This window comes from Jaculus jaculus, chromosome 6 (genome assembly GCF_020740685.1).
Source record: "Jaculus jaculus isolate mJacJac1 chromosome 6, mJacJac1.mat.Y.cur, whole genome shotgun sequence".
Lineage (NCBI taxonomy): Eukaryota > Metazoa > Chordata > Mammalia > Rodentia > Dipodidae > Jaculus > Jaculus jaculus.
Window position 1 is genome coordinate 2216278 of NC_059107.1, and position 25264 is coordinate 2241541.

Here is a 25264-nt window from a genome sequence, read left to right on the forward strand (position 1 = left end):
CCACCTCCTTATGGCAAGATGGCCTCCAACAGGCTGGAAGGTTTCCTTGCAGAAGCTCAGTATAAATTGTTGTGAAGCTCGCCCGCTCTTCTGGATGAGGCTGGGCTGGGGCATGGGTCTCCTGCCTCCCTTAGGTTCTGCCTTCTCCTGTTGCTCACTGTGGGCACGTACAGTCTGCACAGTATTGTCTCATTTTTGCTTTCTGTGACCTACTTGTCTGGGCCCCTTTCTGCCTTCAAACTAGCCCATTTTGGTTCTGATGGGCAGCCCCGAGCCCCTCCAGGGCAGGGCTGCAGGGAGCCCCCACCACTCACACTCAGTCCAGAACTACCCTACGTCACCAGTGGCTCTTTCTAGTTTTGGTTGGTGTCCTGCCACTGGTGGGCTGCCTGGTGATCAGTGGCTTCTGGGTAACGTGGATACAGACCCACAGGAAATGGGCCTTTGTGGTATGCTGAGCCCCTCAGACCCTGGGCCTCAGTGGGTCCTGAGGGAGAACCAGGTAAGCTTGGACTCTGAAAACCAGCCCCTGTCCCATGTGAGGGGGGCTTGGTACTGCCTGTCCCCTTCCACACACCGTAGTCTAACCCCTTCTATGTTTTATTTATTTATTTGCAAGCAGAGAGAGTGTAGAGGGAGAGAAGAGAGGCAGAAAGAATGGGTACACCAGGGCCTCCAGCAGCTGCAAAAGAACTCTAGGTGCATGTGCCACTTTGTGCATCTGGCTTTATGTAGATCCTGGGGAGTTGAACCCTGGTTGTTAGGCTTTGTAGGTAAGTGCCTTAACCACCGAGCCATCTCTCTAGCCCCTCTACACCCTCCCTGTTCATGGATAGCCTCATAGTTACTATTTCTGTTTCCTACACACCGCTCCTGCCCGAGAGCTCAGAGGTGGCCTCCTTACTGTGGGAGAACCCTTTGGGCTCTCTTCGTTGAGAGCCCCTCTCTGAGAGTGGTCCTCTGACCCTTGCTCCCTGCCTTCCGAACAGCCGTCCTGACCATGTGCTGACCGCTTGGTTGCTGGGCCTGAGCTCAGCCGGAAGTCCTCCCCTGTCCTCCCTTAAGTCCAGGCTGTTCAGCTCCAGCTCCTCTCAAGTCTGCCATCCTAACTGGAACAGGGCCCTCCACACTTCTGGGACCTCTCTGAGGGGTGTGGCTATGGTGTCTTTGCTCTGGGGCAGTGGCTGAGCCCACTGGGAGCTTTGAAAATGTGGCCTTCCAAGATGTAGTAGACAGCTTTTAGTTGCTGGGATGAACTTCCAGATCAGGCACAGTTACGGGAGGAGGGGATTTATTGAAGCAGGGAGGGTTCCTTAATGGCTGAAGCTGGCCTGCTTGCACAGGTCCAAGCAGAGAGAGAGAGAAAAGCCAAAAGCAAGCAAGCACACTGTTGCAGTCAGGTTCACACTGCTGCTCTTGGTCAGGCTGGGGGCGGGGGGGAGAAGCTCCATGACGGCAGGGAAAACAATGGCATGAGCAGAGGGTGGACATCACCTCTGGCCAATAGCAGGTGGACAACAGGAACAAGGACAGTGTGCCAAACACTGGCATGGGTACACTGGCTGTAACACCCATAAGCCTGCCCCCAATAATAAACCACCTCCAGCTGGGGAGACTAGCATTCAGAACACCTAAGTTTATGGGGGACACCTGAATCAAACCACCACACACACACTTCAGGAACTCCAGGCAAAGCTCTGTTAGTTTGCATTATCTTTAGACTAGAATTCCAAGTCCACCCCCACACCTTAGAAGCGGCAATAAAACTGACTATCTTGGGGACAACCATTCAGGCTGCCCCATAGGAGGTGGGGACAGAATCACTTCAGGCTCTGCCCTGCATGGGCTCTGGTTGGGGCTCTGTTCTGGACTGGTCTCTGCTCCCCTGGAGCTTCCCAGCGCCCGGTAAGCCACTCGAGGAGGAAGTGTGTGACCCACAGTGCTGACACTGGGTTTGCTGAAGGCCCTGGAACAGCAGGACCTGGGAACACGCAGCTGACGCACCAGAACAGTGCAGGTCCCTCCCACAGCTCTCAGTCCCCGTTGTGGACCCTGGCCCTCCTTGCTGGGGCGGTGACGGGAACAGAGAGAGGCATAACGCCGTCCTCTGGCACACGGGGGTGTCAGGCAGACGAGCAGCTCTGACTGCAGGCAGGTGTGGTGGCGGGCATGAAACAGGGAGCAGAGGGGGCACTTGCGTCACCGTCACCGGAGCACCCTCCACCAGTGCTGCTGACGGCTGCACCCACGTTGTCAGCCCTCCTTCGTTGGTGCATCTGTCTTACTACTCCCCTGTGTAGCATCAGCCTTTGAGTTGCAATCAAGTTGTCCCCAATGTGTGGTATGTGGGCAGCTGTCCTTGGCCCCAAGGGGCCCAGTAGGCGGGGGAGGGGGCCATCTCGCAGTTTGTATTCATCTCATTGTTTGTCAGCCTTGGGGTGGGGGGTGCCATCACAAGCTTGTTTCTCCTTCCAGCCCAGTCCCTCCTGCACAGCAGACCCTCCTAGTGAAAGAGGGTAGTTGAAGCTATCTCTTTCCCTTGGGGATGTGGCTTCATTTGGTAGAGTGCTTGCCCTGGCTTATGCAGGGCTCTGGGTTCGATCCCTAACCAAAGAGGTTCTGTGCTAAAGGAGAGTAGAGATTACTCACTAGCCCAGAGCTACCCCAGGAATGGACTTGAACTCCTGTTACTTCGGTTGGTCGGTCTTGAGAGCGCTGTGGGCCCCATCCATGTGTGCCAGGAGGGCCAGAGCCTTGCCGTTTGGCTGAGGGGCGTAAGCTTGCTGGGGTGGGCCTCTGCTGTCCCCTTATAAAACGAGGGTGACGTTACTTGTCTCTTCCCTGGGCCCCTAAACAGAGCGTGTCCGGAGCGCCAACGTCAGTCATTGCCTGGCAGAGCTCAGATTGGAGAAGAGTGCCTTCAGCAGGCCCACCTCGCCCAGTGTCTTCCCCAGACACTGGCGTTGAAAGGAAGGACTTCCACCTGGGGGTGTTCACTGGCTCAGCTCTTGCCTGGAATGTTCCTCGTGAGGCTCTGCGCCTCCTTGTAAAGTGCAGCCTCATCCTTTCCTGCCCATGCTCTGTCCAGGCCTTTCTCAGCCTGACGTTCCACGCTCCCAGCACCGCCAGGGCTCTGCTGCCCTAAACCATCCCCATGAGGGGTCTCAGGCTTCCTGGTCGTTCCTCAGCACAGGTCCCACATGGCCAACTCAGGAGGGCATTGGTGGAGGGACGGAGGGAGAAAGGAAGACTGGTTTTGCCCCCATAGGTCACAGAACCAGGATTTTGAACTATTTGCTGAATGATTTCAAATGAAATAAAGCACGTTGCGACTACAGAAAATTTGCTGCACAGGTTGTGGCGTCAGCAGAGTCCAGGCAAGCTGGCTGTTCCTCCTCCTCCTTTTGCACTGTGAAGATCACTGTTGAGTTTAAGGCTCTCATCCCCTCCCCCCAGGAGAGGGGACAGGGCTCCCCACGGCCTCGCCGCCATTTGCTTACTTGCTGAGTGTTTAGTGGGAGTTCACCTCATGCTGGTACTGCGCTGGGTGTGGACGATGCTGTGAAAGGCACAGCGTTAGGGACCCCGTCACAGCTTCTGGACTTGGTGGACGTGGACTGCAGGCCAGGTTCTGTCGCCCTCCACCTGGCACCCGTGCCTCACTGCTGTCCCAGGGAACCCCGCGGTGCGGTGCCCCCGCACAAGCAAACGCCATCCTCCAGCTACGTTGTCACTGTACGTGTCCTGATCCAGGGAGGTGACTTCTGCAGTACTGTGGTCAGACCAGCAAGGGGTCCCCAGAAAAGATGCCCCAATGGCCTGGCCACTGACATACTGCTGTTGTCCTTGCAGCTAGGTGGGCACCACAGGAAGGGTTGAGCCACCCCTCATGGAAGGGAGAGGACCCTACCGGATCTACGACCCTGGGGGCAGCGAGCCTCCAGGAGAGGCATCGGCAGCTTTTGAGCGTCTAGTGGAGGAGAATTCCCGGCTGAAGGAAAAAATGCAAGGGATAAAGATGTTAGGTAAAACAGACTGTCTGTCCCTATGTGCCAGCCCCTCAACCCAGCAAGGGAGGCTACAAGGCTGGCATTCGCCTGTGCCCATCACCTCCTGCCCTCTGGCCTAGTGTTGGCTTCTTCTGATCTCATGGATGCAGCTTTATGTTCCTAACACTGTGACAGCATTCCCAGCCCTGATGACCCCACCCTAAGGGGGATGCATGAGATGGGGTGAGGACCAGAAGTCCCCATTTCTGGACCTGGAATCAAAATGGAGCATGAGAGAAGGGGAGGGCCAGTGGGCTGGGAGTAGTAGAGCAAGCAGGGCTGGCCAGAAGCTTGACACAGCAAGGCCATCTGCTGTCCCTCCACTGTCCAGTGCAACGCGCCCCACTGCCCTACCCACTGCTGAACCAGCAGGCAGCACCTTCCCCAAATACACCTCCTCCTCATTCTCTTCCTCTGCCCCTACAGCACCCTGATTTTCCAAATGTTTTCTCTCTGCTTGGCAGACCCCCACTTTGGGATGGTGGTGGTTGGGGGAGAATGGAATTCCTCCTTCTGCTGCTGTGGAAAGGAAATCGAGGACAAGGGTGCTGTTGCATTATCCAGGTTCTCTGCTCTGCAGGCAGGCCCTGAGAGCCCCTCCCTCCGTGTGAGGAGGGCTAGCCTGGAAGGGGAGGCTGGGGTTGGGCTGCCAAGACCCTTGCCTGTTTCTGGTAAGGGTCCAGCAGCGTGGGGGTGAGCTCAGGAGGGACCAGGTTTAGGGTAGGGAGAACCATGCACTGGCCAAGGAAGGAAATCCATGTGGCTCCCGTCCTTGCATCTCTAGGGGAGCTCCTGGAAGAATCTCAGATGGAAGCTTCCAAGCTCCGGCAGAAGGCCGAGGAGCTGGTCAAAGACAGTGAGCCGCCGCCACCGCCGCCTGCTTCCTCCTGGGGCTCCTTCCACCCGCTGGCCAAGCTCACAGGTATGTCCTGCCTTCCCTGACCCTAGACCACTTAGGCCCTGGACACCCGAACTCCCTTCTCACTCAAACCCATGGCATTTATCCTTAGGTACAGACTCCCCTCCCATTCATTCTTTGGCCACAGCATCGCCCTCCCCCTCCCAGGTCAGATCTGGAAGGTTCTTCAAAAGACTCTTGTTCACATTGGTCATGTCAGCAGCTGTGTGTGACAGGCACAGCGCTCCAGGCTCTGCTCCCTGTCGCTTAGAGACAGACTATGACTTGAAGCCCACTCATTCCCTCCACTGTTTTTTGGGTTTTTTGTTTGTTTGTTTGTTTGTTTTGAGGTAGGGTCTCACTGTAGCCCAGACTGACCTGGAATTCACTATGTAGTCTCAGGGTGGCCTTGAACTCACAGTGATCTTCCTACCTCTGCCTCCCAATTGCTGGGGTTAAAGGCGTGCACCACCATGCCCATCAACCCCCTCCACTTTTTCTTTTTCGCAATCAGCTGAGGCCCAGAGAAGAAGGTAAATTTGATGGTAGCCTTCTGTTATGTATTTCTTTTTTCTTTTACTTTTTTTTTTAATTCATTTGAGAGAGAGAGAGGAGAGAGAATGGGCTCACCAGGGCCTCCAGCCATTGCAGTCGAACTCCAGACGCATGCGCCACCTTTTGCTTAGGTGGGTACTGGGGAATCGAACCTGGGTCCTTAGGCTTTGCAGGCGAGCACCTTGACCACTAAGCCGTCTCTCCAGCCTCTGCCCTGTATTTCACATGTGCAAATACTAAGGGAAAAGGATGCAGTGACTTAAGTTTGAAGTCCTGTTTGTGTCACTCCACTTACTCCAGTGTGCCCCAAAGTCCAGGACAAGGTCTGAGACCAGGAGGAAAGGACCCCCACACACCCATTCTTGGCTCCTCTTTAGGACCTAGGATCCTTTGGCTGGTGGCTACATCTACTGAGTGGACAGAGGGGGGACAGAGTCTGTAGTGCTATGGCCAGAGGCATGTCAGCATTCTGAGCCTCTGACTGGCACAGACCCATCCCAGCCTCCAAGGGTGTAGAAGTAGAGTTGAGTTTCAGTCCAGGGTTTGCAGTGCTGGCTGAATGTATACAGGCAACTTCGTGACCTTGCCAAACCTTAGTTTCTTTGTATTTTTTTCTCTCAATTTTTATTAACATTTTCCATGATTATAAAAAGTATCCCATGATAATGCCCTCCCTGCCCCCCCCACTTTCCCCTTTGAAATTCCAAGTTTCTTTATCTTTAAAACAAGAATATATGCCTTTAATCCCAGCACTGGGGAGGCAGAGGTAGGAGGATCCCTGAGAGTTCAAGGCCACCCTGAGAATGCAGAATGAATTCTAGGTCAGCCTGGGCTAGAGTGAGACCCTATCTCAAAAAACAAACAAACAAACAAGAATACTGAAGGCTAGGGGTTAAAGATGCTTGCTCGCAAAGCTTGATGGCCTGGGTTTGGTTCCCCAGCATATGTGACATATGCGTCTAGAGTTCGTTTGCAACAGCAAGAGGCCCAGGTACAACTCTCAAATAAATAAAAACATTTTAAAAGGTAAAAATGAAGATACGGTGCTATCATGAGAATTACTATGAAAACACTGCAGGGCCTCAAGTGCGATACCCTGTCTCATTAAAAAAAAAAAAAAAAAAGCACTTTGTTAAATCCTGTCCTTATCGCTGATGTCCAGGGTAGCAAGAAACAGTGGCCACCTTGGGGTTTTCCCAGGTAGCTTAAGTTCCCCAGCACTACAAAGCCAGTTGTTTTCCCAAACTACCAGTCCCAGTGGTTACAGATCCCTTTTTCCTTCAACTCAAGGGAGAAGTCCATCTGAGGACTCTATACCGAGGGCTCATTCTGAGGGCCAGGATCATGGCTCTCCCATGTCTCCAGCCATCTTCTCTTGATTTTTCAGGAAAGGATGGGCATCTTCCGGCACCTCCTGCCACTCCCACATGTCCCAGTGACAAGCCAGTGCCAGTCCCCAAACCTCCATCCAGCGTAAGTTGCATTTGGAATTGTAGCTGGATGTCACTTGACCTTGGATATAAAAACATGAAAAAACAGGGCTGGGGCTAAGAAACTGCCTTCCGACTTCTGTGTGGTATTAACCAAGTCGCCTGGAGCACTGTGAGGGGATAGATCACCATTTTGAAATGGAAGAAGTCATGCTAAAATGTGCAAGGAAGATCCTGATAAGTGCAAGGAATGTCTCATTTACTTAGTTGTCTGATGTGAAGCCCTCACTTACATGCATGGCATCTGTCCTGCCAAGAGGGGTGAGAAACTTTGCCCCCACCCCTAGATTTAGCTGGAGAAGTTTTGTGATGTCCTAGGACTGATGTGAGCACTGCAGAGCCATTGCTGTTCAGCTCTAGGGATTTGTAGCCAGGGTCATCCTCCACCTCAGGTCAGGAGCAAAGGGCCTTCCTCAAGGTCATGTGTGTGACTGTGGGGATGTCTAGAGGAAAGGGCAGTTATCGAGGGCAGGGCTGAGACCTCAGCTGAGGTCGAAACGGCCAGTTACTTCCATCTGTCTTGCCCAGTCCCAAGACAGAGAAGGCCGAATAGTGTGAAGGGCAGGTTTAATGGGAATTCTGTAGCCACGAACCAGTTCAGGTGGGTTGTAGATCTCTCTGTTGATCAAACAGCGAGTGGGCCCTGTGTGGAATGGCCGCGGGGTGTGAAAACTGCAGGGGCTGGCTGGCCGCTTTGGGCGTGTGAGCATCCTGCAGAAGTCTTAGCATCTGGGCGACCCCTCACATCGGTCCTCTGCACACCCACGTCCGGGGCTGAGCTGGCCTTTCTAGCTTCGGGCCTTGCTTGGTGGCTGTAACAGCCGCCACCTGCGTCAGCTGGGGGCAGCCGCAGCCACCTGCTGCCGTGGCTAGAGCCTCATGCAGGTCCTCAGCTTTTCTGTGACCTTGTTTCTTCATCTGTTCAGAGGGGATGTGACCCTCTGACCCACTCTGTGTGTGACTCTGAAGGATAGAGTCCATGAAAATATTTTATAAGTTCAAGGCCTAAAAAAAAGAGTCTTTGCCATGCATGGTGGCACACACCTTTAGTCCTGGCAGAGGTAGGAGGATCACTGTGAGTTTGAGGCCACCCTGATTCTGCATAGTGAATTCCAGGTCAGCCTGGGCTAGAGTGAGACCGTATCTCAAAATAACAAAACAAACAAAAAAACAAAAACAAGTAGTCCTGATATATCTGGCTCACAAATGAGGAAACTCCCAGGTGCCGTATGACCTCAGATCACAAGGAGTGTCGCAGCAGTTGTCTAGAGTCCTGCTGTGTGATCTCACGTGAATGGAGCTCTGCACTTGGTGGGGGTTCTCGGGTTGAGCTAAGTGTGAGAAGAGACCTTGTCTTTCTTTCTGTCCCCTCACAACTCCCAGTGGGGGCGAGGCAGAAGAGGGTGGGTGCATTTCTCTTGGGTAGCCCCTGACTCCCTCTTCTGGACAGGGCACCTCCTCTGAGTTTGAAGTGGTCCCCGCTGAAGAGCCGAGTTCTCCGCTGGAAAGCGGCAGCTACCGCAGGGGCATGACGGTGAGTGGACGGTGCAAGCGCCGAGGCGCAACCTACTGTTTCCTCTGTGTCGGTGACTTGGTGCCACTATGACAGGCAGACGGACACTCAGGTCCCATGGGCACCCTGGGGTCACATGGGGCTCGATAGGGCAGGGGCAGGGCTGCTTCTTGCTCCAGTATGCAAGTCCCTGAGCTGGTGGCTTCCTCGGTGGGGCATGCGGGCACCCGACTGTTGTGAAAGCCTGGGCACTTTGCCAGACCTGCTGACCTCGGCCAGTCACTGCCACACACCGTGACTCAGCCTTTCGGGTCAGTGGGCTTCTACCCAGAGAAGTGGGCAGCTTAAGGGGACTAAGTTATCCCTTTGTGCAGCTCTCGGCTCCTCCCAGGAACGGGGTGTGCAGTCTTCCAGCCCTGGCATGTGCCCACACGCGTATTCCATACCTTGTAAGAGCCATGCCTTCTTTCTCTTCTTTCTTAAGCTGGCAGGCCTTTGGAGAGTCATTGTGAAAGGTCTGGAAGGTTCTTCAGAGGTCTTCAATTCCTCCCTTCTTTCTCACCTCCCTGCCTTCCCACTCAAAGTTTGTTTTGTCTTGTTTGCAGCACTGAGCGCAGGTAGCTTCAGCCTCTTGAGTGCTGGGATTACAAGCCTGACTCACCACATCCAGCTTCCCAGATTTTCCTTTTATTTGTCTTTGGCTCTTTTTGTTTGTTTGCTTGCTTGCTTGCTTGTTTTTTATGAAGTAGGGTCTCACACTAGCCCAGGCGGACCTAGAGCTCACTCTGTAGTTCCAGGCTGGCCTTGAACTCATGATGATCCTCCTACCTGCCTCCTGAGTGCTGTCTTTGTTTTTTGTTTTGTTTTGTTTTGTTTCTCTGTTTGTTTTTTGTTTTTCAATGTAGGGTTTCACCCTAGCCCAGGCTGACCTGGAATTCCCTCTGTAGTCTTAGGGTGGTCTCCTCTGCCTCCTGAGTGCTGGGATTAAAGGTGTGCGCCACCATGCCTGACTATGTCTTCGGCTTTGTGAGACAGGGTTTTGGTATATATACAGTGGAGCCCAGGCTAGCCTTCTCAGCCTCCCAAGTGCTGGGATTGCAGCTTGTGCCCATAGCCAAGAGGAGTTTGTTTAGAGTTGTTGTTATGTCTGCAGTCCATGACCTAACCCTCACTGACCTCCTGTCCCTGCTGCTCCTTTCCCTAGGAGCCCAGTCATCGGGAAGGCTCCCTGAGGTGGGGGTTCCTTGGGCTTTGGTAGGAGTCTCCAGAGGGAGTAGACGAGAGCCTGCCTGCCCTAGTCTGTTTTGTCCCTTGTATGCTCTGCTAGGTTAGGATTCATTGAAATGTCTAGAGCTGTGATTCTTGATGTATTTTGAGTCTTGGGTCCTCTGAGAGGCAGATGGAGTGCAGTTTGCTCTGTGTTGAGTCTCCCTGCACTCAGGAATCAGGGTGCTTGCATAAGGACACGCCCTCCCTGTGGCTGCTGCTGCCTGGGTTCACTTCGTTCCTCCTGTCAGGACCCTGTGCTGTAGAAGGGAGAGAAGGGGAGGATGTGCAAAGCAGAGGGAGGTGCTGAGGCCCAGGGGGACAGGCCCTCACTGCCCAGCGAGGCCCCGAGGGGGGAGGAAGGTGGCCCCGGTGCTGTTCAGCCAGCCAGTAGCTGGAAGTCTTGGGTCCTGCCCTGTGAGTCAGCCCCAGACAGGGAGCCTGCGTAACTAGAGAATTTCCCTGGGCTGAGCCAGAGCCACAAGGGGAAACTGAGTCATGAGGCATGGGGACACGCTGGGAGAATGAGCTGGTATGGCCTGCTCAGGCTTTGGTGAAGAGCGGTCCCCACACATTCCCTCTCCACAGCAGGAGCTGGGCCCCCCGCCCCCTGAGGACAGCAACCTGACGCTTCACCTGCAGCGTCTGGAGACCACCCTGAGCGTGTGCGCCGAGGAGCCCGACCACAGCCAGCTCTTCACCCACCTGAGCCGCATGGCCCTCGAGTTCAACCGGCTGGCCTCCAAGGTGCACAAGAACGAGCAGCGCACGTCCATCCTGCAGGTGAGGCGTGCCGCCCCCCCCCCCCCCCCCCCGCGTCTGTCCTGCAGGTGAGGCGTGCCGCCCCCCTTCCCCGCGTCTGTCCTGCAGGTGAGGCGTGCTGCCCCCCCTCCCGCGCTTCAGGGGCTCCAGACCCTGGGGACCTGAGGGCTGCATTCCAGAGAGCCAGGGCAGGAAGTTGTGGGAAGGTATGAGGAAGAGGAAGGAAAGGAGAAGTGGGCGGCGCACAGTGTGGAGGTAGTGGGCTGGGGTGCTCTGCCCCTGCCTGCGGTGGGGTCACGTTTGTGCCCACCTCCCAGTTGAGAAAACTGTCCTCATCAAATGGATTTGGAGGCCATTAATCCCAGCACTCGGGAGGCAGAGGTAGGAGGATCACTGTGAGTTCGAGGCCACCCTGAGACTCCATAGTGAATTCCAGGTCAGCCTGGGCTACAGTGAGACCCTACCTCGAGAAAAATAAAATGGATTTGGTTTTACCCACCTGATAAATAGTGGAGCTGGGACTAGAAAATTTATCTGTCGTATTCCACTGTTTTTTTGTTTATTGAGGTAGGGTCTCGCTATGTGGTCTCATGGTGCCGTCGAACTCGAACTCACAGTGATCTGGTATTATGGGTATGAGTCACCATGGCAACCCTTAATTTCTCTAATTTGTAATTTCGTGCTCATAGACACCTGCTGCACCTGCCTCCCTTACTGAATTCCTCTGAAAAGTCTCCCTGTATCAGGGGTTCCTTTGCTGGGCTGGGCCCGGCTGGGCTTGGAAATTCTTAGTCTTGCCTCCTCACAGCTGTGTGTCCTTAGACAAGTCACAGGTCTCCACTGTCCTCACTGTTCCTATCAGTAGCCTGAGCTGGGAATGCCCCCCCCCACCTGAGTGCTATCTTGAGGGGGGCAGCATGAAGGAAGGAGCTCGCGCAGTCTGGAACATAGAGCTGGGAAAGAGGTCACTGTCAGCATTTCTCACAGTGACTGTCCACACTGGGTGGGCCTTTACTTTTTTGATTTTTCAAGGTAGGGTCTCACTCTAGCCCAGGCTGACCTGGAATTTACTATGTAGTCTCAGGGTGGCCTTAACTCACAGTGATCCTCCTACCTCTGCCTCCCAAATGCTGGGATTAAAGGAGTGCGCCACCACACCCAGCCAAATTTATCTTTTTTATATCATACTCCTACGTCCTCTTAGCTTTTATGGTTTACAATGATTTTTTGTTTTGATTTGTTTTGTTTCTTGAGGTAGGGTCTTGATCTAGCCAAGGCTGATCGGAACTCATTCTGATTCCAGGCTGGCTTTGAATTCAGTGATCCTCTTGCAATAATTTTATTACATGGTTTGCTTGATTTTTTTTTTTCTTTTCTTGCTTACCCATCTAGGGTCAGCCTGAGCATGATCTTACCTTGAAACACCAGAAATAAAATAAACAAGCAAACAAACACAAACCAGAAGTAAAAGCACCCTTTGGTCCCTTTGGTGGGAGGTGGTCTTTTTTACCTCGGCTGATCCTGTCTGTCAGCTGGCTTGTGCCCAGGGCATTTACCCACCCTCGCCAAGGAACGGCCCTGTGGCCTGGAAGGACGGGGCCGCAAGTGAGGCATCACCCTGGCCTTCCCTTAAGGACATTCTGTTCCCTGGAGTCCCCACCCAGATCATGGCATTCTGGTGTTTATGCAGCTTGTGGGTGGAGGTAGAGGATCCAGCTCCTTCTCATTCTCTCATTGATATGTTTCTTTGTTTACCATGTAGTCTCAGGGTGGCCTCGATCTCTCAGTGATCCTCCTACCTCTGCCTCCTGAGTGCTGGAATTAAAGGCATGCGCCACCACTCCCCGCAAAAAAATTTTTTTAATATTTATTTATTTATTTGAGAGAGAGATGCAGATAGACAGAACGAATGGACACCCCAGGGCCTCCAGGCCCTGCACTCGTCTGCGCTCTGTAGAGGAAAGGACAAGTCTCAGAAAGGAAGAGTGAGTCACCCTGAAGGCTTGTTAAGAACTGACCAGTAATACCTTATCCCCCACCTGCCTCGGACAAGCTGGAAGCCTCCCTCTGAACACTGACTGCTCTCACAGGCCTTCCAGGACTCGACATGCCTCCTCATTTGTCACTCATTTGCTTGGCCATTAAGCCACGTGTCATTTCATCGAAGTTTGAGCTGGGGACCAGGCGCACCTGGCACTGAGCAAAACAATGGGAGGGGTCTTAGCCCCCTGGAAGCTCATAGGCTAGTGGGGGCTGAGGGGCTGGATATCAAGAAGAAATGGTAACGGTCTTGTCACAAGTCCTGAGAATGATTGGGTGGGGTCCTTAGGACAGACTGATGGAGGTGTGTGACTTCTCAGGAGGCAAGAATCAACCCTCTGAGCATATGAGGAAGAGCCGCAGTCAGCCAGGGAGGCTGCTGGGAGGAGGAGAGGGCGCTCTGAGAACCAGAGCCAGGGTTGGCCCTTAGGATGTCATGGAACAGAGTCCCTGCAGGGCCTAGTGGCCTGGCATCCAAATGTCTCACCAGTCAAGATTTGGCATTTGGGCCTGGGGTCCCCTGTGTACGTTTTTTCCCCCAGGGTAGGGTCTCACTCTAACCCAGACCGACCTAGAATTCACTATGGAGTCTCAGGGTGGCCTCCAACTCATAGGCAATCCTCCTACCTCTGCCTCCCCAGTTCTGGGTACACCACCACACCCAGACATTTTTGGTCCTCTCCACCCCATGTACATTGGGATGTACCCATCCTTGCTCTTACTCCATACTCCTGTCCACCCCATAGACCCTGTGTGAGCAGCTACGCAAGGAGAATGAGGCCCTGAAGGCCAAGCTGGACAAGGGCCTGGAGCAGCGGGATCAGGCTGCTGAGAGGCTGCGGTAAGCCTGGGCCCCTCAGGGAAAGCAGGAGAAGGGTAGAAGGAGTGGGGGTGCCTCACACCAGATTCTAGGGTGCTGCCTCGTCTCCGAGCCCTGTGTTTGGACGTCACAGCTCTGGGCCCTTCTCCTTAGCTGCTGGTATTTTCTTCCTGTCCTTTGGTTATCTTGGGGAGTGTGGGTACAGAGAGCCTTATAAGTTTTAGGAGCATATTGGTACCAATAGCCCTCCTTGCCTTACTTAACCTGCTAAGTGGGAGCGGGCTCAGGACTCTCCTGCCCCCTGCTGGTCATGCCGTGCTCCATTTTCCTGTGATTTAAAAAAAAAATAATTTATTTTTTATTAACAACTTCGATGATTGCAAATGATATCCCATGGTAATGTCCTCCCTCCCCCCACTTTCCCTTTGAAACTCCATTTTCCATCATATCCCCTCCCCTTCTCAATCAGTCTCTCTTTTATTTTGATGTCATCATCCTTTACCTCCTATTATGATGGTCTTGTGTAGGTAGTGTCAGGCACTGTGAGGTCATGATTATCCAGGCCATTTTGTGTCTGGAGGAGCACATTGTAAGGAGTCCTACCCTTCCTTTGGCTCTTACATTCTTTCTGCCTCCCCTTCTGCAATGGACCCTGAGCCTTGGAAGGTATAATAAGAGATATTGCAGTGTAGAGCACTCCTCTGTCACTTCTTTCCAGCATCATGATATCTTCTGAGTCATCCCAAGGTCACTGCCATCTGAAAAGAGAAGGTTCTCTACCAAAAGTGAGAGTAGCATTAATATACGGGTATGAACATTAAGAGAAGTGCTTACTGGGCAGTTTGATAAGCATAGTATATACACTTATCCAGACATCAGCAGATGTTACACCCCTAGGGCTCATGACTACCCCTGTTTTAAGTTTTCAGTATTAGGGATGTATTCCCTCCCATGGAGCAGGCCTCCAGCCCAATTAGAGGGCAGTTGGTTTCCACCATAACAGACATGCCACTCTTGCACCCATTGGCTCATTTGGCCTGGCTGGCCAAATATAAGGCTTGCAGTGTCCACTGTTGAGTATCTTCACTGGTGATTTCTCTCTCTCCCATTGAACTGCATGCAGAATGGCTTCTTCCAGCTTTCTGTCAGATGGTCTACATGGAGGAGGTTATCAGCTCAGTTCCAGCAGGATTTCTCAGTGGCCTTGCAGCCCACATATGTGGAGTCTTCAGCAATAGGGTCTTACCATCTATTCCTGGTGGGAAACCAAGGGCCTCAGCAATGGCCTGTAATGTTTTAGGGGCATCAGGGACCTCCCTGGCCAACAATTCACTGGAAGGTATCCTATTCCTGGGATCATCACATGTCCCAGTGTGAGCTAGTTGCTGGGCTCAGGTGGATCCAGGAGTTATAAGTTCACACTGTGACTATTGGTGGGCCCAAGGTGATCTTGATGTTTGTAGCCTAGGATGTCTTCTAGGGAAAAGTGCTGACCAACAGAGAGCTCCAGAGACCTTTGTAATTGTATCATTCAAGCCAACCTCACCTTGTGGGAAGGGACACCAGAGCCCAGAGAGAGAAAGGGACTCCTTATGTCATAGCCAGGACTTGGTAACTTCGCATGTCTGTGTCAGTCTCCCATTCCCCAGTGTCCTGCTAGATGCCCTTTACTTCCTGTGAATAATAGCCAAGAGGCTTGTAACCATACTGATTTCCCCCATGTTGCAAAGTCCCAGGCTGCAGGAAAGGCTCAGGGGTTGGATGGCAGGTGGGTAAAGTCATCACCACGTGACCTGGAAAGCCACTTCCTTCCATGCTAGCTGTTTCATGTATTATATCTCTCTTTTGTTTCATTGTTTGTGTTTTTTAAAGTACTTTTATTTATTTATTTGCAAGCAGAATGAGAGAGAGAGAGAGAGAATGAGCATGCCTGGACCTCTAGCCACTGCAAATGAACTCCAGATGTATGTGCCACTTTTTACATCTGGCCCTACCTGGGTGCTAGGGAATGAACCTGGGTCGCTAGACTTTGCAGGCAAGCGCTCTAACTGCTGGGCCATTTCTCCAGCCCCTTGTTTGTGTTTTGGACTCACTGTGTGGTATGGTTTTTTTTTGGTGGGGGGGAAGTTTCGAGGTAGGGTCTCATTCTAGCCCAAGCTGACCTAGAATTCACTATGTAGTCTCAGGCTGGCCTGGAACTTGCGGTGATGTACTTTAGTCACCCCAGTGCTGAGATTAAAGGCGTGCTCCACCACGCCTGGTGCCTGGGTGTTGTGTTTTAGTTTCACTGTATAGCTCAGGTTACTCACAGTGTGGCTTAGTTTTGCCTTAAACTCATGACAGTCCTCCTGCTTCAGCCTCCCAAGTGCAGGGGTTACAGGTGGAGGCCACCACGTCCAGCTTCATTGAATCCCTGTCTCTCCTTTGAAGTTACTTCAAAGGGAAGCTGCACTGGAGCAAATGGAAACCAGTGTTACTCGTACTAAGAGGAAGATAACTCTGAAACACAAAGACACTGAAAAGATGCTCATAGGCGGTGGCTCAGTACCGTGGCCCCCGCTGGCTCTGACCTGTGGCTTGCTCTTTAGGTGGCCAGGGGAGAGGGGCAGGAAATAGTGAGCGCTCGGGGCTTCCTGCACCCCGCAGCCTGCCCTGCTGTAGCTCCCTCAGAAAATAACCGGACGTGTGGAGCTTTCTTGCCAGAACGTGGCCCCGGCTGCCTCATGCTGGACTGGCATTTGTCCTGGAGCCCGCGTGCCTCGGCACTCTCAGGTGGGGAGCCCCGCCATCGAGGAGCCAGCAAGCCACACGCTGCCCTCAAGGTGACTGACGGGTAGACGCCCTTTTGGTTTCTCTCTGCGGGCAGATTTCAGGATCCTTTTTTTTTTTTTCTTTTTGGTTTTCTGAGGTAGGGTCTTGCTCTAGTCCAGGCTGACCTGGAATTCACTATGTAGTCTCAGGGTGGCCTTAAACTCATGGAGATCCTCCTGTGGGATTAAAGGCGTGCGCCACCACGCCCGGCTGAGATTTCAGGATCCTGTCACACTCCACAGAACACTGCTACAGCCCCAGGGACGCCACATCTGCGGCCTTGCGGGTTCCTCAGCCCAGGCCAATATTATGACTTCTCCATTTGCCTCCAACCCAGGGAAGAAAACATGGAGCTCAAGAAGTTGTTGATGAGCAGTGGCAACAAAGAGGGCACCTGTGGGCAGCCTGGCTCCCCAACGGAGGGCGCTGGCAAGAAGGGTGTGGCTGGACAGCAGCAGGTGCGTGGGCAAGGACTCCCCTGTAGCACCCTGGGTTGCTGGTTCCCAACATCTGCTCGGCACCTTTTTTACTTTGCATGTATGTGTGCGTGCATACGTGTGTGTTTGGGTATAGATAAGTGTGCATGGGTGTGTGTGTGCGCATGCATGTACAGGCCAAGGACAGCCTTAGGCATTGTGCCTCGAGTGCCATTCACCTTTTTTGAAGCAGGGTCTCTCACTGGCCTGGAACTGGCCAGGTAGGCTCCACTGCCTGTCCAGATAGCTCTAAGGACCTGCCTGTCTCACCTCACCAGTACTTGGATTACAAGTGTGCCACCACAACTGGCTTTGGGGTTCTGGGGCTCAAACTCTCTATATTCCCCCAGTCTGGGGGCCGGGTCTAGAGGAAGAACTTGTGAGGCTGCAGTGCCCCCTACAGGCTAGGTCACTAAACACACTACGGAAAACAAGCAATCTCCCCAGACACTCAGGTACCTTTATTTTATTTTATTTTATTTATTTATTTTTAGATTTTGAGATCAGGTCTCACTCTAGCCCAAGCTGACCTGGAATTCATTACGTAGTCTCAGGGTGGCCTCGAACTCAGAAGTCCTTTTACCTCTGTCTCTCAAGAGCTGGGATTAAAGGCGTACACCACCATACCCGGCCTATTTTGTTTTTTGTTTTTGAGATAGGGTCTTGCTGACCTGTTATTCACTGTGTAGTCTCAGGTTGCCCTTACTTCAGCCTCCCCAGTGCTGGGATTAAAGGCGTGCAGTACCATGCCCTGTGATCAGGTATCTTATTTATTTTTCACTGTGTTCCAATAAAACTTTGTCAGCCACAGTCTGCCCACTGACCATGGTTTGCCAGCCTCTGGTTCAGAAAGCCAAACTCACAGTGCAATTTCAAGGGCTTGTGGTGTAGGTCAGTGGCAGAGCACTTGACCAGCACATGAAAGGGTCTGGGTTTACTCATTAGCCTTGGGGATGGGCGCAGTTCATGAGATTTCACCTCTGTGAAGGTATGCCAACAGCAGAGTGTCATTTCTCCAAAATCTGGTACTTCTAAAGGGATGGCCCTAAAAGGCAGTTGAGCCTGTCAGGTAGTATAGGAAGAATCGGATAACTGCACTGGGCAGTCTCTGGGCGTTCTGCAGTTCTGAGGTGTGTGCTCTGGCATGGAGGTTGGGGCTCTGGCAGCATTAGCGTGGACACCCCAGGTGACGGTCATGCACCACCCCAGCCTTGTCACTCAGTTGATTCCCGAGGTGCCCCTTGCTCAGTCCTTATCACCCCAAGCCCTCCCCTCTTTAACAACACACTTTCTCCCTTTAAGTGAGGTTTAATAGCTGAGAGTGCACCTCAGTGCCTTTAGCCAGCGTCACACCCGTGTAATAGTGGCAATTGCCGCAGTCACTCAGTCCCTCTTTGTGTTGTGTGGCGATGAGCTGGTTCCAGGACTTGCAAGCTGGGAGCTCACCGGGCTGCCTCTCATCCCACAGGCGGGCGGACGGGCCTGGGACTCTTCATTCTCAGCCGCGGCAGGAGCCTTGGAGAGGTCATGTGCAATCACGCAGTCAGGGTCCCTGCCACCTGCAGACATGGGTGTGGTCAGGAAAAGTCTGCTCACCCCTGGGTTAGCCTCATGCCAGTGCTCCCTCTTGGACAAGCTTTAACTTAACTCTCTGCACCTCCATTTTCTTTTTTTTTTTCTTTTTTAAATTTTTATTTATTAATTTGAGAAAGAGATACAGAAATAGGCAGGTAGAGAGAGAAGCAGAGAATGGACGTGCCAGGGTCTCCAGCCACTGTGAACGAGCTCCAGATGTGCCCCTTCGTGCATCTGGCTTACATGGGTCCTGGAGAGTCAAACCAGGATCCTTTGGCTTCGCAGGAAAACATCTTAATCGCTAAGCCATCTCTCCAGCCCTGGACCTCCATTTTCAAGAAAAGTTACTATTGATTTTACCAGCAGATTTGAGGTCTGTAGCCAGATGTGCTTGCTAACTGGCTTATTCCTCCACAGGGAAGCTCGGAACTCCCCCTCTTCCCAATAGCCACTTTGTGGCTAAGCACAGCTCCCCTCTAAGAAGCAGCAGACTTTCAGGGGGCTGGACTGTCCCCTTTCTCAGAGGAGACCCCCTTTCCTGAGAGCTGCTCTTCCACCTTCTACAGTGTACTTACGGAAGATGACCTGCAGGGGGCACTCGAGCCCACATGTTCTACCTCCGACCTCACCCCTACCCCAGGGAAGCGTGGAAGGAAGGGGAAGGCAGAGAACAGAGAATGTGACCCTGGAGAACGTGGCTGCAGGGCTCATTGGAGGCTGAGGGCGGACCCCAGTGTCAGAAGTCTAGATGGGGTCTGTATAGGCCCTGAGGCCCTGAGTGGCATAGGCTCCTGGCCATAGAGCCACTGTGCAGTTCTCTGCTCTTGCCCTGTCGCCTCACATGTCTGTATGTTGTTTGCTTGTTTCAGTTCTTTGTTTTATTTTGAGTCAGCTTTAAGTTATCCAAAAAATAACTTAGAGTGCCCTTTCCCCTGATTTCCTTCTCTGAAGTAACCATGTACTCATCTCTTGGACCTTCTTACATAATTGTGGCTCACACAGAAAAAGGGGAATTAACATTGGTAAGGTGCTGTTACCCAGATGTCACAGGCCTTCCCCCTCCCCCCAGGCAGGGTCTCGCTCTAGCCCAAGCTGACCTGGAAGTCACTATGTAGTCTCAGGGTGGCCTTGAGCTCAAGGTGATCCTCCTACCTCTGCCTCCTGAGTGCTGGGATTAAAGGTATACGCCATCACACCAGGCCTCCTTTCCCTTTTTTTTTTTTGTTCCAGAATTGAATCTAGCATCTCACATCACATTAAGTTGTCCGCCTCCTTAGTCTGCTCATGCCTGGGACAGTGCCCACGTGCTCCTTGTTTTCATGACCCTGAGGCTGTTGAGCTTCGCTGGCCAGTCCTTCGGCAGAATGTCCTTCAGTGTGGGGTCAGATTAGATTGTGGGTGTGGATTTTGGCAAGAATCTCGCAGCAGTGGCTTTCTGTCCATGGTGTGCGTCGTGCTGGGCTCTCGCTGCCTTGTGCCTGGGCTGTGCTATGATGTCTGATGCGGTCATCATTTCAGCAGTTTATGCTGTCAAAAAACTCCAAGCCAGCCTTATCAGTTAAGTGAATGCCAGCAAACAGATAACGTGAAGCTATTAAGAAAATGCATCTGCTGCATTTTTCTCAATTCTGTTAGGCTGCTGCACAGTGCACTGGCTCATTTTCCCTTCAAGGGTGACAGGGTCTCCCACATGCTAAGCAAGTGTTCTGCCTCGGAGCTGTCCCAGCCTCCTAACATTTTCACGCATTTTGGTACCAGGTGGTGTCCCAGTGGTGATGTTGTTTTTCTCTTCATTCTTTCCACATTTGTTTCCCTCACCTCTTCCTTCCGTCCTTCCTTCCTACCTTTGCGTTTGTGTATGAGTGTGCCAGGGCCTCTTGCTGCTACACACAAACCAGACCCGTGTGCCATTTTTGCATCTGCTTTACATGGGCACTGGCCAACTGAACCCCAGGCTGGCAGGCTTTTTAACTACGGAGCCATCTCCCCTTCCCATTTCTGTTTTATTAATGTGGTTGCGGATCACACCCAAGGCCTTGCACGGGCTGGGCAAGTGCTCTACCACTGAGTTACACTTCAAGTCCTCCTTCCCATGTTTTCTTATTACATTTTTAAACTTTTTGTTTATTTTTATTTATTTATTTGAGAGTGACAGAGAATGAGGCAGAGAGAGAATGGGCACACCAGGGCCTCCAGTCACTGCAAACAAACTACAGATGCATGCTTCACCTTGTGCATCTGGCTTAGTGCGTCCTGGGGAATCGAGCCTTGAACCAGGGTCCTTAGGCTTCACAGGCAAGTGCTTAACTGCTAAGCCATCTCTCCAGCCCTTCATAATTTTTATGCATTTGGGGCTTTTATTTGAGTCAGGGTCTCACCCTCGCAGTGCCTTAACTGCTGACACTTTTTTAGTGCTCCCCCAAATGTTTTTTTTAATCAGCATCTTATAAAACTCAACTTCTATAAAAAAGTTTTATACTACTTTAAAGATAGTAGGTAATTGATCCCTTCCAGGGCAGGATTGGGGCTGGCATGGGGGGAGGGGCTGCAGTGTGGAGAGGGTCTGTACACTCCTAAGTGAAGGGAAGGTTCTCAGGACTTCCTGACGGGAGTGGTTATGGCCGGGGCTCCTAGTGATGGCCACTGGGCGAGATGGAAGAGGAAGAGCAATGGGTGGGGGAGACAGGTTTTATCAGAGCCGTTGGTGAAGCACTGCGTCTCTCCCCAGGCCACCATGATGGCAGGTAAGGTCCATCTCGCGGAGGTGGGGGCCTTGGGTGCCGCTGAGAAGAAAGTGAAGACGCTGGAGCAGCAGCGCATGGAGGTAGGCGGCTGGGCAGGGCGGAGAGAGGACTGCCTCCCCTCCTGGGACTGCTGGGACCACGCTGACCTGGTCACCTGGCTTCAGCTGGTCGCAGGTCAGCAAGGAGTTGCTATGGTGACCACTGAACCATCTGCCCGTGGATGAGTGAGGTCAGAAGAGGTCTCTGTCCTCTCTCGATCTGCCCACAGGCATCGATCGCTAAGGAGACTGCATGTGTGGCACAGCCTAAAATTGTTGGGGAGGGCTGGGGAGCCTAGGAGGACGCCCACAGTAAACTGGACAGTTGGAAGGAGGTCGTGATTAGTCAGGCAAGTGACTGCTCTGCAGACAGGAAGTGGAGGGCTCCTTTACGGGTGGGGCGGGTCAGGGGGTGGTGCAGAGAGCTGGGGGCAGCCCCGAGCCCCCCTGCGGCAGTCCTCGCACTGACCTGGCCTCCTCCCGCACAGCAGAAGGCCGTTCCCTGGTTCCCTCGGCCTCCTCCCTCCTCGGAGCTCAGGTCCTTCCCTCCTCCGTGTCCCTACATGTTGCCATCAGGTTCACGTTGCTGCCAAAAGTAACCTGACCAAGAAAAGCAGCTTGTGGGAAAGAAAAGTTTATTTCGGCTTACAGGCTCAAGGGGGAAGCTCCACGATGGCATGTGCAGAGGGTGGACCTCACCCCCTGGCCAACATAAGGTGGACAACAGGAGAGTGTACCAAACACTGGCAAGGGGACACTGGCTATAACACCCATAAGCCTGTCCCCAACAATACACCACCTTCAGGAGGTGTTCATTCCTAAATCTCCATCAGCTGGGAACCCAGCATTCAGAACAACTGAGTTTATGGGGGACACCTGAATCACCACACCACACATCTGAACATTTGTTTACATGCATATTCTAGATACATTTTTTGTTCAAGTTTCACAAGTAAAGCAGTGTGTGTTAGTTTTTAAAAAATGAAGAATCTCATCTTCTAAAGATAATTGCAGCTAACCGTAGCCCACTGTGTTTCCCTCAGGGTTCTTTGGTTCAGATTTTTTGTAGTGCTGGAGTTCTATACCTGCCCCGTCAGACCCAGCTCCTCTGGGGCTTGAGAGAGAAAGAGAGAGAGTATGTGTGTGTTGAGGCAGGGTCTCTCTAACCCAGCTGACCTTGAACTCAGAGCAAGCCTCCTATCTCATTCTTGTGAGTGCTGGAATTAAACGTGAGGTCTCCATGCCTGGCTCTTCAGGAATGTTGCAGGAAAAGAAAAAGTAAAGTGATACGTATTGCTTTACAAATAAGTTTTTCTTTTCTTTTAAAATTGGTTGTCATTGAGGGTACCTATATGAATCTGTGGCATACACCATATTACTTCATTTTTCTGAGTATTTGTATCATACATAATGATTGTGTAACTGAGGTGTCCCCTCCCTTATTTTATTTATTTAATGATGTAGACTTGTTTTTCTTGTCTGTCTGAGGAATTGCTATATTAAGAGTATCGCTTATAATTAGTCTTATCTTAGAACTGAGAAAAACGCAGCAGATGCATTTTCTTAATAGCTTCACGTTATCTGTTTGCTGGCATTCACTTAACTGATAAGGCTGGCTTGGAGTTTTTTGACAGCATAAACTGCTGAAATGATGACCTCTTAATGTATTTTTATACTCAGCATAAGTCAGTCAGTCTATCTGTCTTTCTTCCTTTTTTGTTTTTTTGAGGTAAGGTCTTGGCTCTAGCTCAGGCTGACCTGGAATTCACAATGTAATCTTCAGGGTGGCCTCGAACTGATGGCAATCTTCCTACCTCTGCCTCCTGAGTGCTAGGATTTAAGGCATAAACCACCACGCCCAGCATGTTCTTCCTTTTTTTTTTTTTTTTTTTTTGGTTTTGGTTGTTCAAGGTAGTCTCACTGTAGCCAAGCTAACCTCTCAAGGCGCTCCTCCTACCTCTGCCTCTCAAGTGCTGGGACTAAAACATGTGCCACCACTCCCAGCTCTTCTTCCTGTTTTTAAATGCCTTACTTGGGTTCAAACCCAGGGTCTTGAGCCATATCCCAAACCCTTGGCTTAAGTATTTCTGTTGGTTAAACTTTTTTATTTTTTTCTCTTTTTCTTTTTCAAGGTAGGGTTTCACTCTAATCCAGGCTGACCTGGAATTCACTATGTAGTCTCAGGGTGGTCTTGAACTCATGGTGATCCTCCTACCTCTGCCTCCCGACTGCTGGGATTAAAGGTGTGTGCCACCATGCCCGGCTTGTTGGTTAATTTTTTTTTTGTTTATTTTTATTTATTTATTTGAGAGTAACAGAGAGAGAGAGAGAGAGAGAGAATGGGTGCGCCAGGGCCTCCAGCCACTGCAAATGAACTCCAGATGCATGCGCCCCCTTGTGCATCTGGTTTACGCGGGTCCTGGTGAATCAAGCCTTAAACCAGGGTCCTTAGGCTTCACAGGCAAGCGCCTAACCACTAAGCCATCTCTCCAGCCCCTGCTGGTTAAATTTTTGAGAGTGGAATTACTGGGCTAAAGGCAATAAAAACATGAGATTGTCGCTCCAGGTTCACATAGCCCTCTGAGGGGCCGCATGATAACTGTCCCCGAGTCTCAGTGTTCTTGCTGTCTGGCAGGGATGAAATGCGACCATAGATGAGGTGAAACCCTGTGAGGAGCACAGAGTTTTTGAGCAGCAGTGTATTCCCATCGCACTTCCGTGGGCTTTCGGGGTGGCTGGGGTGCAGGGTAGGGAGTTGTTTCTAATCCCAGTGCTCCCCACAGCTGCTGGAAGTGAACAAGCAATGGGACCAGCACTTCCGGTCCATGAAGCAGCAGTACGAGCAGAAGGTAACCGGAGTCCCTGGAGCTGTGCCGGGGCGGCTGGGAGGAGCCGCTTAGGTGGTCACGCTGAGACAGGAGGGGCCAGCACACGCTGCACCCCTGCCCTCATGCACACTCACACTCCCCCTCCCTCCCTCCCTCCCCCCCCCCAACACAGATCACTGAGCTACGTCAGAAGCTGGTGGACCTGCAGAAGCAGGTGACCGAGCTGGAGGCGGAGAGGGAACAGAAGCAACGAGACTTTGACCGCAAGCTCCTTCTGGCCAAGTCTAAGATTGAGATGGAGGAGGCAAGTTTGACCACAGCGTCTGTGGTTTTGGGCTCCCCAGCTTGGTTGCCAAGAGCCCATGGGAGCAGTGTGTAGGAGTAGAGTTGAAGGCCGTGTGACCATAGGCAGAGGTACTGCCTTTCTCCTGCCTTACTTTCCCCATGTGAAAATTGCAGAGGTAGAACCAGAGGGAACCAGCCGGCCTTGCCCTGTCTGGTTTAAAGGCGTTGAGAGCTAGTTAGAGGTAAGTACGTGAAGGTACCACAATGCAGTACTTACAGGGATTGGAGAATGAGCATGTTGTGAGGGAAGACCAGATCCTGAAGAAATGACATCTACTCTGTCATATGTGACTGGTACCATTCAGAGCCCCTGGGGTCTTGGAGCTGGACATAGATTTCTTTTGTCTAGCTTAAAAGTGAAGGTTTTCAACGTGGACTGAATTTCAAGAGTCCTTTTCATCGGTATGTGACACTCAGGGCCTTATCAGAGCACAGCTTGTGTCTGTACAGGCATGGCCTGAGACCCAGAGCCAGACACCCGGACTCTGTGGTGAGACAAGTCCTTGTCAACTGGGGGAGGGTGGTGCTCTCTGGATGAAGTCAGGCCTTGGATAGGACTTTCCACAGAGGCCACGCCTCATCCTGCTGCAGGATTCAGGACAGTGCCCACATGTTCTAGCCCAGGCTGCCCTAAGCTACCGTGGCTGGGAACTACTCACCTGACTAGCGGTCACAGGGCAGGATGAGCACCGCCCTTGCTGTCTGTCCCCTAATCCACAACACAGATAAAGTAAAAGCTTTCCTGGAACACCTCCCTGCCCCCCACACACACACCAGACCCAGGTCCTCCCCAGAGGTGATGGCAGCTGCAGTTTTACATGTTGGTTTCCAAACCTCATTTTATATGTGTGAACTGAGAACTATAGCTTACTTGGGTGTACCTTGTCTTTGCATTGTACTGCCAGACACTGTTACTTCATGGTTTTTTTAAAATTATTTTATTTATTTGAGAGAGAGAGAAAGAGGCAGAGAGAGAAAATGGGCACACCAGGGCCTCCAAGCCACTGCAAATGAACTCCAGACACATGCACCACCTTGTGCATCTGGCTTATGT

At 52.0% G+C, this 25264-nt stretch overlaps 1 protein-coding gene across 4 annotated transcripts in view; it reads left to right on the top strand.

Annotated features, from left to right (window-relative positions):
• Tnip1 (TNFAIP3 interacting protein 1) overlaps positions 1–25264 on the top strand; it is a 55204-nt gene that overhangs the window by 18471 nt on the left and 11469 nt on the right. For 3 of the 4 annotated variants that reach the window (XM_045152535.1, XM_045152532.1, XM_045152534.1), the window contains exons 2-11: positions 3853–4025; positions 4834–4971; positions 6890–6975; positions 8443–8526; positions 10360–10554; positions 13320–13414; positions 16542–16662; positions 20984–21079; positions 23821–23886; positions 24038–24169. In XM_045152535.1, the coding sequence (XP_045008470.1) occupies positions 3890–4025; positions 4834–4971; positions 6890–6975; positions 8443–8526; positions 10360–10554; positions 13320–13414; positions 16542–16662; positions 20984–21079; positions 23821–23886; positions 24038–24169 (1149 nt within the window). In that variant the 5' untranslated portion in view covers positions 3853–3889. The remainder of the gene's footprint in view (positions 1–3852; positions 4026–4833; positions 4972–6889; positions 6976–8442; positions 8527–10359; positions 10555–13319; positions 13415–16541; positions 16663–20983; positions 21080–23820; positions 23887–24037; positions 24170–25264) is intronic. The other variant, XM_045152536.1, reaches the window with a different exon arrangement.